Source organism: Odocoileus virginianus, chromosome 1, assembly GCF_023699985.2.
Source record: "Odocoileus virginianus isolate 20LAN1187 ecotype Illinois chromosome 1, Ovbor_1.2, whole genome shotgun sequence".
NCBI lineage: Eukaryota > Metazoa > Chordata > Mammalia > Artiodactyla > Cervidae > Odocoileus > Odocoileus virginianus.
In genome coordinates this window covers 40,665,498-40,681,948 of record NC_069674.1, presented here as the reverse complement: position 1 = coordinate 40,681,948, position 16,451 = coordinate 40,665,498, and the positions used below count along the sequence as shown (strand labels likewise).

Genomic DNA, 16,451 nt, shown 5'->3' with positions numbered 1-16,451 from the left:
TTCATAAAGGAGGATGTGTTTGCATCCCCGGGGTCGCCACGCCTTCCACACAGGGCACTCGGATGTAAAACAAGCACATACACAAGGAAAACATGTCCAGGTGCTCCTCTGAACAGGACACAAGCAGAAAACAGTGAAAACATACTGAAGACACAAAACACCAATGCATGAAAGAACAGAGGAAGAAAGCAATAAATAAGAAGCAAACGAGGCCATTTTAATTTTGAGCTTCCTCACGGTCAGTCACCTCAACAAGGACAAAAGATTCAAATTGCTTCTAAAGAAGAAACAATTTCTAGAAAAGACGGAAACTGCACTGGATGGTAGATGGCAGATTAGACGCTGTAGATGCAAAGATTAGTGAACCTAAAGGTGCAGCAATATAAACTGTCCAAAATGAAATAGAAAAAAAAACCAAAATTTTTTATAAAGATCATCATCCTGGACTTCTCTGATGGTACAGTGGATAGGAAGCCATCTGTCAATGCAGGGGAGATGGTTCAATCTCTGGTCCAGGAAGATTCCATATGCCGCAGAGCAACCAAACCCATGACTGCAGCGACTGAACCTGTGCTCTAGAGCCCAGGAGTCACAATGACTGAGCCCACAGACCTTAGGTGTGACCTGTCCCAGGGAAATCTCAAAACCCCAGTGCTCAACCCACAGCACAAAAAGGGGGCAGGCATCCTCAGATGTCACCAACTGACCCCCAGCAGGCAAGTTTCAAGTCCAGGTAGTCGTCCCAGAAAAGGGCAGTGCAGGCGACATCTGCCAAGGGACAGAGAAGGTGGAGGGTGGCCTGCAGGCAGTCCACACTCACGCAGGGCCCCACAACCCACCAGTGTCTCCTCCTGTCCAGGGCCCTCCACTGGAGGTGCTGACTGGGTTCATGCAGCCTCTTGCCATCTGCAAAGGCAGCAAGCACTCTGGTCCCAGGGGAGGAACCAGTGAGGCTGAAACAACAGCCAAGACCACATCTCCACCAGAGGATCCACCAGGCATGTCCTGGCCCCAGGAGCAACCTCATCAGATGAAGCAGGTAGCTGCACTTACCGTGGCCAGCTCATCAAACTTCCCGAAGAGCTCGTTGAGGAGTTTCACCAGCTCCTGGGCAGTACACTGTGACGCCAAGCCCGTGAAGCCCACGATGTCTGCAAAGAGGATGCTGCAAGACAGAGAGGTACCAGCTGCCCTCTTCCATGAGCTCAGACAGACGTCACCTGAAACCACAGCCCCCCGTGTATCCCTGCTGGATCCGGGACAAGACTGAGATTGGGAGAAGCTGGGGGACTCCTCGGTCACAGAGGGAGGAAATACTGGAGCCACTCAGAGTTCCTGCTGACTCCTCCCAGGACACTGGAGGGTCAGAGGTGACCCCCACATGCTGTCTATATACTCCGTGTCCCCCAGACCCAGGGAGCAGCTCAACGTCCATTAGGCCTGCTCCGCTTCCCAGGGTGGCCTGGTGACGGGGTCATGGCTGGTGGCAGATGAGCAAGAATGACATGTTCTTAAGGAATGAGCAGCCCTCACACCATCTCCCCACCCCCTCCCTCCACAGCTAATTCCAGTGACTGAGCCCAGGCCCTGTCAAAGCCATCCAGGGGTGCTGTGCTGTGGGCAGGGCCGCCTTTCAGTCAAGGGTGACAAGGGTGAGGGCAACATCTCTCTTTGATGCTGGGCACCCATGTCAGGGTAAACAACACCGTGTCCACCCATAGTACACAGCCAGCAACCTGGATTCTGCAAAGACTTTAAAAGTGTTAAGTAATGAATCAACACAGAGGACCAAGGCAGGACAGAGAACTTGTAAAGCAACAGAGAGCTTCCCCTAGCCGTACGTTTGGAAGAGGGTGGGGTTCCTTCTGAGTCTTCCAAGCACCTTGATCCCCCACAGGTGTAAGGGATGATGGAGAGGTGTCCAGGGCTAGCTCAGAACAAGCTGCTCCACGGGAACCACGAGGCCTGATCACGGAGTTCCTGGATCAGTACCAGGTGTCACCTCCAAACCACTCACCCCAGGGGAACACCCCTCAGTCTTGAAGACACTGTATGGCCAACTTTTGTCACCTTCAGCCAAAAGCACCCTCAGCTATGAGAGCTGGGAGATCACTCACGTGGGTACTGGAGAGGTTGACGAGACATAAACGTGCATCTCCAATTTAAATGAAGAAAGTGATGTGTACAGTAATTTGTTCTTTGGACACAATTGCATTCACATCTTAATTCCTGATGCCAGATCTTAACTCAGGGTTGAATTTTCAATAATACCTCATGCCAGAAAGTGGGAACCCACATTACAGGTAGAAAGTGGGAACCCGCATCTCAGAAAGGCTTCTCTCTGATGAGGTCCTTACCCCACCACGTCAACCACGCCCTGCCCAAGTGCAGAGAGCGGTTGTGTTCACCCCAGGACAAGTCTCATATGCTGTTATAATCCTCTAACTGCAGAAGAGCATCGCCCACTGAGACTGTGAGGAGCTTAAGGATGCAGACCTGACTTGTACATCCCACTGTACCAAACACAGAGCAACAGGGGGTACACATCTGTGTTAGGATGAATGAATGGGTAAAAACTGTGTCTAGGCTATAGGTGTGTCACTGATACTCAGAAGCTGAGAGTGGGCGGAGACAAACAAGTTTTCTCCCCTCTGTTTAGTATAAAACTCAGGCTTCTTTACATCTCTGAGGATCCACCGTGTTTTCTTCCTTCTCTGTAACTACCCATGCATTCACACGCCCTCCTATAGCCTCTGGTTTCTCAGCCTCTGCTCATTCATTTAGTTCCATGAACACTGACTGAGCACTGCCCACCTCCACGACTGGAAAACCCCCAGTGTTTCCCTGCCTGTCCACCTCCACAACCCATGGAAAACCTCACCCCTAAAGCACCCAGGTCTCTTAGATGCCAGGTCACTGTCCTCAGGAGCTCAACATCTGGGAAAGAAGGCTCAGAGCAGAAAGGGACAGAACACAGTGAAGCAATGATATGGTAAGGCTGGAATTCAGCAGGAAGGCACAACACCCACTTCAAGGATGCAGCCAGGCTCGAGCAGAGTTTGGAGCCTATCCAGGGATTTCCCAGACAAACAAGAAAGGAAGAAAGGAGGAAAGGAGAAAGAAAGGGAGAGGGGATTAATTCAGAAGTACAAATAGTATGTGGAAACTAAGATGGGTGAGAAACCATATAATAACTTATCAAAAGCTGAGAGAGGCAGACTGGTTGGGACATGGATACAAGTGGTAAGCAGTGGAACACAAGTATCCAAGATGAGAGATTCCTGGGTGTCAGCCCAGGAAAGGCAGGAGGGGGAAAAGTGGTTAGACCTTGGATTCTAGAAGGATTGTCCAGCTCTGCTAGTTATGACAATGTGCTGGGACCTCAGGTAACCTTTCCAACACTTTCACATGTCAGTCTTTTCATCTTTAAAATGGGAATTTAAAAAAAATAAAAATAAAATGGGAATAAGACCAGAGTCCAGATGATACGTTGTGAGGGTTAAATGGATTAACAAAGTACTTAGAATAACACCTTGCACCTAATAAGAGCTCACCAATTGCTTAGTTACAATAATTTGTTAGTGTTACAATGCAATAATTACTTACTGAAGAATCTACATGTTAGTCAGTGTTCTAGATGCTTGGGACTTAGCAGTGAACAAAAAGATTCACACATCACTGCCCTCCAGAAGTTTCCATTCTAGTCGGAGGAAGTGGATGCTCACAGTATGTCAAAGGTGACAAGTGTAACTATGGAGGAACATGAAGGAAGGAATTCGGGTGTGGAGCTTGGAGTAAGTCAGGTGACATTTGAGTCTTGAAGGGAGGAGAAGGGGAGCCGTGAAGACACCAGAGAAGGTTCTCCAGGCAGAGAACAGCAGCTGGTACTGTTGTGACTTTCGCTGGATACAGAATTCTTATCTTTCTAGTTCAGCTTTTAAATAAGCCATGCCACTGCCTTGTGGCCCCCATGGTTTCTGATAAGAAACCTGCTAGAAACTTTACCAAAGTGCCTCTCTCTTCCTGCTTTCAAGATTCTCTCCATGTCTTTGGCTTTTGACAGTTGGATTATGATGTGTACAGGTGTGGTTCTCTTTGAGTTTATCTTAATTGAGCTTCTCTGATGTGTAGTTGAAACTCCAATACTTTGGCCACCTCATGCGAAGAGTTGACTCATTGGAAAAGACCCTGATGCTGGGAGGGATTGGGGGCAGGAGGAGAAGGGGACGACAGAGGATGAGATGGCTGGATGGCATCACTGACCTGATGGACATGGGTTTGAGTAAACTCCGAGAGTTGGTGATATACAGGGATGCCTGGCGTGCTGTAATTCATGGGGTTGCAAAGAGTCGGACACGACTGAGTGACTGAACTGAACTGAACTGATGTGTAGTTAAGTGTTCTTCATCAAATTTGGGACATTTTGGACCACTGTTTTTTTTCAATTTTTCTTCTCCTTTTTCTCTTTGCTCAGACTCTCATTATGAGTGTGTTGCTACGTTTGATGGTGTCCCTCAGTTCTCTGGTCATTTTTCTTCATCCTTTTCTTCATTCTGTTCTTCAGACTGGATAATTTCAACTGACTTATCTTGAAATTCACCGATTCTTTCTTCAGTCTGCTCAAATCTGCTGTTAAGCCCCAGATGGATTTTTCATTTTATTTTTCACATTTGAAATTTCTATTCAGTTGTTCATTTATATAATTTTTATCTTTTTATTGGTATTCTTTATTTGATGAGAAATCACTCTCATATTTTCTTTTAGTTTCTTAGACATGGTTTGTTCTTTGAACATATCTAAAATAGCTGATTTTAAAGGTACTATCAAGTTCAATGTCTGGGTTTCCTCTGGGATAGTTTCTATTGACTGCTTTTTAAATATATTCTTATGTAAGCCATGCATTCTTTCTTTTTGCATGTTTCATATATTTTTATTGAAAACTGGGTAATATAACACGGCAACTCTGAAAAACAGATCCCCCTCCGGATTTGTTGCTGTTATTGTTTGTTTATACTATTGCTTCTTTAGTGACTTTTCTAAACTAATTCTATAAAGTCTGTATTCTCCGTTATGTGACACTACTAAAGTCTTTGCTTCATTAACCTGGTATAGTGTTCAGCTAATGACTAGACAGAAATTTCCATAGACGTTTGGAGCAGATAAGTCTCTCAGTCTTTGACAAGGGTGTGTATGTAAACGTTGGGACATGCTTTCAACACTCAGCCAGGCCATACTAGGCTTGGACGTAAAAGGACTGCAGAGAGCCCAATTAGATGTCCATATGGGCTGTAGAAAGATGTCTCTGCATCCTGATGGAGGGCAGCCAGAAGGGCTATGGTGTAGCTGGCACTACCTGTGACAGGGGGCCTCAGCTTCCTCTCCTGTCTCAGGGCTGTCCTGCCTGCACCAAGCACACCGGCCCACAGGACACGCGCTTAGTCGCTCAGTCGTGTCCAACCCTGTGCGACCCCACGGGCTGGAGCCCACCAGGCTCCTCTGTCCATGGGGATTCTCCAGGCAGGAACACTGGAGTGGGTTGCCATGCCCTCCTCCAGGGGATCTTCCCAACCCAGGGATCAAACTCAGGTCTCCTGCGTTGCAGGCAGATTCTTTACCAGCTGAGTCATAAGAGAAGCCCAAGAATATAGAAGTGGGTAGCTTATCCCTTCTCCAGCAGACCTTCCCGACCCAGGAATCAAACTGGGGTCTCCAGGGTCGCAGGTGGATTCTTCACCAGCTGAACTATCAGGGAAGCCCACCATAGGACATGGACAGAGACTTTTCAGCAGCAAAGGGGGGTAGTAACTTGTCACATCTGTATTTACTGTTATAGGAGAGGAGAGGAAGAGAAAGGCACTCAGGTGCCCCATGCATGTGCCCACCTCTACCTGCAGCCCCAGAAGACCCCTGATATCTGATGCCTTCCTTGCTGTATGCAGACGCTCTGCCCTGGCAAGGTGTGCCCTGGACTGTTCTGGTAGTCTGGCCTTATCAGCAGGGCATTTGGTCACTAAATCGAGTCCTGACTCAGTAACAAAAGGTAGTGTGCAAAGTGGAAAGGTCTAGGTAGGCATCAGCATCAGCCAATCCTAGAGTAGCTTCAACCCTATCAATCACTGGCCAGGGAGTCCTGCACACTCACCTCACTTTGCTAAAGCTCAAGTTCCTCATCTATAAAGTAAAGGTGACAGTGCTCATAGATATCAAGGGTGTGATGACATTAAACAGAACCAAGTGACCTTTCCTGACTGGGCTTGAACGTTGGCCTCACATATCAGGCCTTAATCCCATTTGGTTTCACCGTCTTCTGTAGGAAGATAAAACTGGTCCTTATCAAGAGACACAACAGTGGGAGTGAGTGCACTCACCAGACAGCTGTTAGCCACACCAGCCCACACACAGGGGCGCTTGGACCCTGACAAGGATGGGCAGTGGGCCTTGGCTCATTTCAGACGAACAAGCACCAGCTCGTGGGGACCCAGTCTGCAGCACTCAACACGAACAGAATGAGGATTTTCTTATCCTTTTGTGTCCACAGGGGCTGAGTGGGCAGGGAGGCCTGACACCAACACCCAAGAAAGCCAGCAAAGACCAGAAGGAGAGGGAGTGCATGGGTCCTTCAAACCATCATTTCCTACCTGACACTTCTGTCAAGTATTACTCCCAGGAAACACTGCTATTCTAAGGACCTTTAAAGGCAATGCATGCTGCTAAATCACGTTAGTCATGTCCGACTCTGTGCAACCCCATAGATGGCAGCCCACCAGGCTCCCGTCCCTGGGATTCTCCAGGCAAGAATACTGGAGTGGGTTACCATTTCCTTATCCAGATGACTTAATATAATAAACTACAATTTAACAGAATCTTTAAAAACAAATAACTTCAGAGTGTCCAGGGAAAGTTGGTTCATTCCAAGGGTTCAGTCTCCTCACCTATAAAATAGGAATAACCATCTCTACCTCCTGGGGCTGCCATGAGATGAACAAAGTAAAAGGAACACCTACCCCAGAGCCCAGCACTAACTAGAACAATGCTCAGTTATTAACCTGATACAGGCAAATTCCCAGCCCAACGGCCACTGTCCAAGTTTGGCTAAGGGACAGAGTTCCCACGCTCTCCAGCCAATACAGGAAACAGAAGGTGAAGAAATGAGAAATAGCAACTGTGAAATGCATCACCCAAGAAGCCTACCCACACCCCTTGTGGGAACTGCTTCCCTGCTGGGCAAGTGCTCACCTGGGCTCCTGACCCACACCTGCTCCCTCCTTCCCTCAAATTAGGGCCCTCTGCTCACCTCTGCCATCATCTCTTCCTCCTGCATCACCTCCACCTCCACCATCACCTCCCAACCCTACCACTACCTCCACCATCACTTCCACCTCCACCATCACCACCCACCTCTGCCATTACCTCCTCTTCCCCCACCACCTCTACCTCCAACACTTCCCACCTACATCACCTCCACCTCCACTATCTCCCACCTTCTCCATCACTTCCCACCTCCTTGATCACACCCCCACACTTCCATCACCTCCCACCTACAACACCATCTCCACCTCCAGCATCTCCCACCTCCCCCATCACTTCCCACCTCCTTGATCACCCCTCCCACACCTCCATCACCTCCTGCCTCAGCTCCCCAGGTCCATCACAGAGCCAAACCAGTGCCAGCTCTACCTCACGTTGTCATGCCGCTGGATGTAAATCTTGTGGAAAATCCTCTCGGGGGGCTTCAGGAAGTCCTCCTTCATCTCCATGGCAACATTCCGAGGCAGGAGGCTCATGAGCAGCCGCTCCTGGACAGAAGAGACAGGCCTGTGTGACACAGCAGCTCCTCCCTGTGATTCCTGGACATGCCCAATCCAGTGACTGTGGCGCCAAGGGGCTGCCCTCCACGAGGGGCCCCAGAGCCTCCTCACACACGGCCAGCACGTGGTCCAGTCCCACAGACCCTGCCCAGCCCCAGAGCCTTGGTGGGTTGTGCCCGGGCCTGGACTGTCACTGCACAGGTAACTCGTTCCCAGAGTACTGGGCAAGCTTGCTGGGGCAAGTTCACCCGTGTGCCCCAGCTCCAATGAGTGGGGGTCACAGGGAGGAGACACCGCTGCCTCCAGCCTATCCAGCCTCACTCCCCACACCACCGCCCAACACAGCCTCAAAAGGGACCTCAAGGTGAGCTGCCCATGCCCAAGGACAGACAGGAGCCCATGTTCCATAGAGGTAAGTGACTTTGGACACAATGTGGCATTTTCTCCTGGTCTTGTCTTCTGATTTCTCCCAGACCTGTAGGAGTCAAAGGTTCTCCACCCCTAAGAGTATGGACCAAATGCCTGGGCTTATTCACAGGAGCCATGCTGCCCCCGGGGGCTCTGTCACCCTTTCTGGACCTTGGTTTCCTCCTCCGGTCCCCACCTCTTCTCCTCATGGTGGAGCCTTCGCTGGCCTCAATCCCACTGGCCACACCGTGTCTGAGAAACCATGTTCCAGAAACCTGGGGTGAGACCCCCGTATCCTCCCTTAGTCCCTTTCACAGCTCCTCCCCAACCACACACACTCTGCTTTGGAAAGAAAATAAATTGCAGAATTTAGATCCCACCTGCAATCAAGTAAGACGTCCTACTTACAAGGGTGAACGTGGGGCAGGGAAGGGGCAGTAGTCCCTCCCTCACTCTCTCTCCAGTAGCACCCCCCAACCCAGCTGGGCCCACAGCACCTGGGCCTCAGTTTGGTCAATGGAGGAGGCTCAGAAGGGGCCACGTGGATTTCTGGCATCTCCCACTGAGAGTGACATCCTCTGCAGGGAGATCACAGCAGCAGCAGTGACAACAGTCACCGACCCTAAAAGCCCTCCCACCTCCAGGAAATGGCCTCGGGGGCCTAGGGTAGGGGTGTGAGGGCTTCACCCCCTTGGCTCCAGATCATAAAGTTATTTTAAGATGGGAGAATGTGTCTGATGCACAGGAAGAGTCTCCCCAGGTGACGTATCCCCACATACACTTCTGAGGATGGAGGCCAGGCCCAGCCCCGCCCGGCACCAGGTGGAGCTGAGTGTGTGCACCCAGGTGAACCAGGCCTGGTCTATGCACGGTGGGGGGGTCCACTGTGGCCCCCACATGGCTCCAGGCTGGACAGACCCCCACACTCAGGAGGAACATCGCAATAGCACAGCAGTCCATGACACTCCGTGACCAGCATGGGGAGAGGACCCTCTGAGACAGAAGTGCCAGTCTACGTGAGCGTGTGAGGACAGCCTTGGGGAGAGAAAGTCCCAGTGCCCCGGGCGTGGGAGCTGGTGTGTGGCTTGAGTGTAGACAGGACTAGATCAGCCCTTCCTTAGCAGCAGGGCCTCTGGGGATGAACCTGAGCACCACCCGTGGACAGGAGCCTCTGCAGGCGAGCCCACTGTCCCAGAGAGTACTTGGCAGGGGGCTCACTCGGGCCACCATCAAAGGACCACCTGGAAGCTTCCAGAGACTGTCACTGCCCTGAGATGCACGGTGGGAAACAGAAGCAGCTGGATGACAAGGCAGGCCACCCCGGAAGGGCCCTGGGAACACACAGAGCGCTCTCTGCAGCCCCAGCATCAGAGGCATCTACAAGCCCAGGCCACTTGCCAGTCTAGGGGCTCAGGGTGCACCCCAGAGCCCCATGCAGGGGGTCTCAGGGAGGAGAGTCCCAGGGCCTGCAGGACAGCTGCCTGGCCTCCCATCCCGACTCTGCCTCCTCCAGGGCCATTAGTTAAGCTCTGTCTCAATCCCATCCTGTCTATCAGGGTGATAACCACACCAGCCTCCTCAGCAGGGTGTTCTGAGAAGGGGACAAACACCTCAGGCCCTCGCTGACCCTCAGGAGTCCCTATCTTGTATCACACCTCCCAGCACCTCCCATGACAGCTCTTTATGGCTTCTCTTTTTGGTCTCCTGCATCTTTTTTTTCCCCCAATTATTTTTATTAGTTGGAAGCTAATTACTTTACAATATCGTAGTGGGTTTTGCCATACACTGACATGAATCAGCCATGGATTTACACGTGTTCCCCATCCTGAACCCCCTCCCACCTCCCTCCCCATCCCATCCCTCTGGGTCTTCCCAGTGCACCAGCCCCAAGCACTTGTCTCATGCATCCAACCTGGGCTGGAGATCTGTTTCACACTTGATGATATACATGTTTCAATGCTGTACCCAGCAGGTAAAGGAACATGAAAAATGTCCTGTGTCTTTTAAATCTGTCACCTGCTCTTGGAAAAGCACTCGGGTGTCGCCCAAGTCAAATCAAGCTAGGGAAACTGTCCTCCCCAGCGCCCGTCTCACACCTTCCTTCACCGTCTCACAGCCCCAGAACTGACCGCTCTCCCTGAGTGAGCTGCCGCCTCCCCCTTGGGGGTCCTGCTGAGGACAGCCCTCCCCTCTCTCGGTCTCTCCATCCCCTCAGCTGTCCTGCACGACTTGGAGTTAGAACAAGGAAACCGAGGCAGCCACCAGGAGGGAAGGGCTGAAAAGGCAGAGGGATACTGACCAGCCTGGGACTTCAAGAGGAAATCAGGCAGCAGGTATGGAGGGTTAGGCCAGGAGCTGCTGCAGCCCAGGGGTGCACACCCAGCGCAGTGTGGGGTGCCGAGACAGACGGCTGAGTTAGCACTGCCCCAGGGTCCCTTCTCCACCACTAGCACCACAATCTAGCCACTCGTTCTCATCAGAGGACTTGAAAACCTGGAATGAAAACTGTATTGTCCAGCCTCCTGTTCCACGAGATGTGGCCAAGGAGGTAGGAGCTGAAGGATCAAGTGGCAATTTCTGGAATATTCCCTAAAGACAGCTTGTTCTTCTTCCCTCCTCCTGTTGCTGGGGATACAGTCATGATGGCTGGATCTGTACTGACCATCTTAGTTCAGGAGGATGAAAGCTATACGCTAGCAATGGCAGACCATTTAACTAGATGGAGACTGGGTTGTGAGGATTGCAAGGGTCATATGTGCATCACTGGCCATAAAGTGCCGGCCCTGGAATATGTATGTAAGAGAAAAAGAGTTATCTCACTTGCATAAGCCACTGTCATATGAAGTTCCTAACAGCAGGCTATATTTCCGACCAAGGGCTCAGCATTAACTCCATCCACAAGATTAGTGATAGTGCTGAAGCCAACACACATTAATAATCAAGACTTGAAAGTACACAACCTCGCCCACAGGGAGCAAAGCAGCCAGCCATCTGAAAAGATCAAGCGCCCATCCCTGATTAAAAACAAAAAGCAGCAAACAACTTAGCTGGCTGACATCATAAAGATAATACCTGAAATCCACATCCAATTCCAGACCCAGCCCTAGAGCCTCAGGCAGCAATAAACATTACATTAGAAGCAGACAGCTACATGATGAGTTCTAAAGTGAAATAAGATACAAAGCCAGAAATCAAAGGGACAAATTTATAAATATGAATCATACAAAATATCCCAGCATCCTATGAAGGCTATATAAAAACCTCAATGTTTATCTTGATTATCAAAATGTGACTTTATATATTAACCTTAATGAACATTAGATATTTAAACAACAATTATGAAGACTCTGTTTCTGAAAAGATGGAAAAGCATTTTTCCCTATTCCCCAACTAAGTACATCAAAAGTCCTGGACATTACATATAAAATAGTCATCTGAAGGCTCTGAAGGCAGAGGGAAGGAGGCAGAAACCTCTGTAGGAGCAATGGCCTGGAGGTGAGGGCCTGGACTCTCTTTTTGCCTTACATATCCCAGACTGGGTGCTGGAATGTGGGTGGCCCAGAAATGTCAACAGGCACAGCAGTAAGCTCCAACAAATTCGACCCTCTCTGACTAAAAGATCAGGACAGGGGTAGCCTCATGAGATGGAAACTGCTATACAATAATTGTCCCACTCCAGGCAAACCACTCCCAAAACCCAGCAACTTGTTAGAAGGACAAACCGAGCATACACTTTGTAAACAACTGCATGCAACTTTGGAATTGTGCTGTAATAATGGCATTTGAGGCATGGCAGGGACTTTGGAGTGGCGGCCTCTGCAGTCAGGGCAGGGACACTGATCTCAGGCTTCTTGGCCGGCTTGCAGGGAGCAGTAGGGAGGAGGCCCCAGGGAGCTAAGGGGTGACCTTCAGAGGCCTCTCACTCCCTTCCCTATGCTCCCCAGCTCTGACAGGCTCAGACCTCAGGGTTAAACCCCAGGGGAGCTGTGGTCACCTGAGGCCCCCAAGTGGTCTCTGTCCGCTCCCTACCCCCACTCAGTGGAGTAGGTTGTCCAACTCTGCCCCAACTCTCCTAAGCTGAAGGAAGACACAGCTGCAGCTTACCAACCTGCCTGCCCTGACTGGAATACCTGTGTGCCCCACCCCACCCTCGTTTGCTGAGTGAAAGCCACCTACTGCTCCCCATCTCCCAGTCTCCTCTACCTGGCAAACTCCTACATAACCTTCAAAGGCCCAACAAAATATTTCTATATTTCTTCCAATGCACATCACCCCCCCCAACCATGTAGCATGCTCCTCAGACACCCCATCCTCCAATTGGGCCTCCCCACAGGAGCCAACTGCTGCTGTGCCCCATGCAGTCCCACATTTGGCTGAGACCAGGTTCCCTCCATTCCAGGGTCTCTGGAGCCATAAGCCAAGCATTCAGATGTGCAGGGTCAAGGATGACCACCCTCCGCAGGAGTTCCAGCTGGGCCTCTCCAACAGGCAAAGGGCCTCAGGGCAGATACCACTCATGAATGCAGGACTAGGGGGCAGAAGCTGCTCCCCTGTGCGTCTGCCTGACCTGCATTTCTGAGCATCTGGAAATCTGGCTCCATCCTCCGAAATCATGAGCAAGGTTACCCTGCACTGTCACAAGGAGTTTCTGTCCTATGGATGACCAGCTTGGAACAACGTTTTCCTCAGAAGTTTCTGTGACTCAGCTGTAGAACCACGGGGTCTGGTGATGACTCTGGGGCAAGCTTTTCATTACTGAGTCAATCGTTTTAATGATCATAGGATGTTTCAGGCTTTCATTTTCTTCTAGAATCAATTTTAGTAACTTAACACCTTTCTGGGAATTTATCCATTTTGTCTAAGTTTTCAAATATCCTGTGCAAAAAAAAAAAAAAAACTAAAAGTCTCTAAGTACTTCCCTCTTATCTATTTTTAACCCAGCTTTATCTCTGTGCCGGGTGCATTCCCGTCCCTAATCATCTTGTGCCTGCTCTTTCTTCTTGGTCAGTCTCTCCAAGGCTTTTCTGTTTCAAAGAACCAACTTTTGTCTGAAACTGAAAGAGACCTATTAAAAAGACCCTTTCACAGCCCTTTGGAATATTTTAACCCAAAACCTCTGTGCGAGCCTTTTCAATGGCTGAGGAGACGTGGGCTATAAAGGGAGAAAGTGGGCCACGGCTGGTTTGGGGGGATTCTGGGCTGTGGCCTCTGCTGTCCTCACTGTATCACCAGCTACTTTGTCACTCGCCTTATCATCCTTCCCACAACATTTAAATTCTTCACGCCAGCCCTAGTTCTCAGATTTATAAAACAGAACGAAGTTCTTACATGCTGCACTATGGACACAGAGGCCTAAAATTAAAGATCTAAGAACCTAGAGGAAAGAACCCTTTCAGATCAAGCTCATTCATCTGTTTTGCCAAGACCCTGGGGGGCAGGACAGAGTTGGGCAGCTCTGTGTAGGGGCTACTGTCTGTTCTGATTGACTGTAGGGGGTGCGGGAGGGTCACTTCAGCATATACAAGTCTCTCTTATAGGAGTCAGTCTCGGGGACACTGACAACTCAGGTAGCTATTTCAAAGTATAGCCGGGAAACTTCCAGAACGAGAGTGTGCCCCATGAAGCAGACGGTCCCCCTGACCATACTCTCCAGCCCCTCTGCTCCTGCGGGCTGCACTGAGGAGGACAGACCACTTTAAACATTCCCACTGTTGAAAACATCGGAGGAGGCCTTGCTCTGGGAGACATGTCTGGGGAGACCATGCCTGCCCACACATGCAGGGAGAAGGGCAGGAGACAAATACAAACTCAGATTTTGTAGACAAAGCAGGTGGATTTTCTTTTAAAACAGCAACTGTAGGGCTAATTAGTTCTAAACAATGTAGGAGGGGAGGGGATGTTCCTGATTACTGGAGCAATTATCACCTTCTTCTCAGGGTTGCCTTAAAAATCAGTGATTACAGGCATGGAATGCCCACGGCTGAGAGCGGGTGAGTGGTGAGAGCTCACAGTGGCATCCTTTCCTACGACAGTCAGGGGTTCTCCCCAAGGTTTGTGATGAAGTACACCCTGAAACCTGAACAACTAAATCACTTTGCTATACACCTGAAACTATTAATAATACAGTATTGTAAACTACAACCGACTCTAGTACTCTTGCCTGGAAAATTCCATGGATGGAGGAGCCTGGTAGGCTACAGTCCATGGGGTCGTAAAGAGTCGGACACAACTGAGTGACTTCACTTTCTTTCTTTCTATAGTTCCTTTTGGAGAAGGAAATGGCAACCCACTCCAGTGTTCTTGCCTGGAGAATCCCATGGACAGAGGGGCCTGGTGGGCTACAGTCTATGGAGTTGCAAAGAGTCGGACACCACTAAGCAACTAACACACACACACACATTGTAAACCAACTGTGTGCGCTTAAGTCACTAAGTCGTATCCGACTCTTTGTGACCCTATGGACTGTAGCCTGCCAGCTTCCTGTGTCCACAGAATTCGCCAGGCAAGAATACTGCAGTGGGTTGCCATTTCCTTCTCCAACGGATCTTCCTGGACCAGGGATCGAATCCATGTCTCCTGAATTAGCAGGCGATTCTTTATCACTAAGCCACCAAGGAAGCCCCTATAAACTAACTATACTTCAATAAAAAAGAAGTAACCGATCAACAGGAGCAAGAACAATGTTTGTGCAGAGTAGGCACGTCCCAGGGAGAAAACATCTCCTGCGGCTCAGGAGAAACATCTGCTTCAAGCCATGAAGCACAACCTTCTCCTGCCTGCCTCTCAAAGCCTCCAAACTCGATACCTCCAGGAGGATACTCACCCTGGAAGAGAGGAAAGAACAACCCACCAACTTCTAGAGTATCTGCCTCCCACCTGCCTCCCACTCCTGCCTCCACACCAACCCCCCAAAACCTGCATCTGACCAACTGTCTGACCTGCTCGAACACATCAGAGGCCCCACGTCACAGGCACATGGTCACAGGCTCATGCACGTCCTTCCACAGAGTGCAAAGCCCAGCCTCCCTCTCCAGCTTGGCCTCTGCGCTCAAGCTCCTCCCCAACTCGGCCTCGTTCAAGGACCCCACTCCCACCCCTCCAGCCCCAGCACAGTGTCACCCCACCTCCTACAGAGGCTAAGGGCATACCTGCCATCACACAGGGGTCACTCTGGAGCCAGATACCCCAGTGCCCCCTCCAGAACTGGGGTGCACCCCCAGCATCGCCTCCACAAAACTGGGCAGAACCCACCAACATCACCCTGGCTGCCACTTGATGGGGTCAGGGCCTGGAGAAGACTCTAGAAGCAGCTATGGAACTGGACTGCTCTGCAACTTGAGCTGAGACATGAAAACACAAACAGATGACAAACCTATATGGCCGGGGCACCCCTCACCTGCAACTCAGGGGGCTGTGTTTTTCACAGTGACACAGAAGCGTGAGTTGGGCAGAGATGGCTGGCCACCTGCAGGCTGCCCTGGCCCAGCCAGGCGGTCCCCGGGCAGGCTTTGATGTATCGAGTGCCTACGGGTGCTTGAGAGCCCCGAAGGGGTGCTAGAGCCCCATGTGAGCTCGAGGGTTTCCCTTCTGCCACCCAAAGAGACAAGGCTCCCTGAGCTAAAAACAGTCAGGCATGCCAGAGGCAGGGAGCAACCTGAGTGCCGGGTACAAGGCTGCTCAGGGAGACAGCTGTCCTGTGATACCACCCGCCAGTTCCAATCGGAAACACAGAACAAATCAGGATGCTGCCTCACCCTCTCGCAAGACCAGCCAGGGGAACTCATGGGAATGACCCATCCTCATTCACTTCCACATTCCATGCGCTCAGCTCTGCAGCAATAGATGAAACCACCAAGGAAGATGACTGATAGATTGGAAAACATGAAAGATTGGGTTTTTACACAAAGAAAAGCAGAGCTAGAGGAACAGGCTTGGGCAACACGGGGATCCCTTCAGATGAAGCACCAGCCTTTCTCTAGTGAGAGGCTTGTTCAAACCCACAGGAAAGTCAGAGCATGAACGGGCAAAGGATTAGAACACGCACTCCACACAGAACTACAAATGGTAAGCATGCATGGAGAAGTGGCCACGGCATTAGTAACCAGCATCTGAATAAACGGGAGGAACCGAGTTCTGACAGGAAGCGGGGAGAAGGGGGAGGGAGGGAAACAGTGGGTCACAAGCGACAGTGGGAATACACACCAGAACCCCGAACGCTGGGCCCACCCCAGCTTT

General features: G+C 50.5%; 1 protein-coding gene across 3 annotated transcripts in view; it reads right to left on the bottom strand.

Annotated features, from left to right (window-relative positions):
- ADCY1 (adenylate cyclase 1) overlaps nucleotides 1–16,451 on the bottom strand; it is a 104,456-nt gene that overhangs the window by 70,018 nt on the left and 17,987 nt on the right. For all 3 annotated transcript variants that reach the window (XM_020915424.2, XM_020915423.2, XM_020915421.2), the window contains exons 3-4: nucleotides 7,678–7,796; nucleotides 1,054–1,165 (exon numbers count right to left, since the gene is read on the bottom strand). In XM_020915424.2, the coding sequence (XP_020771083.2) occupies nucleotides 1,054–1,165; nucleotides 7,678–7,796 (231 nt within the window). The remainder of the gene's footprint in view (nucleotides 1–1,053; nucleotides 1,166–7,677; nucleotides 7,797–16,451) is intronic.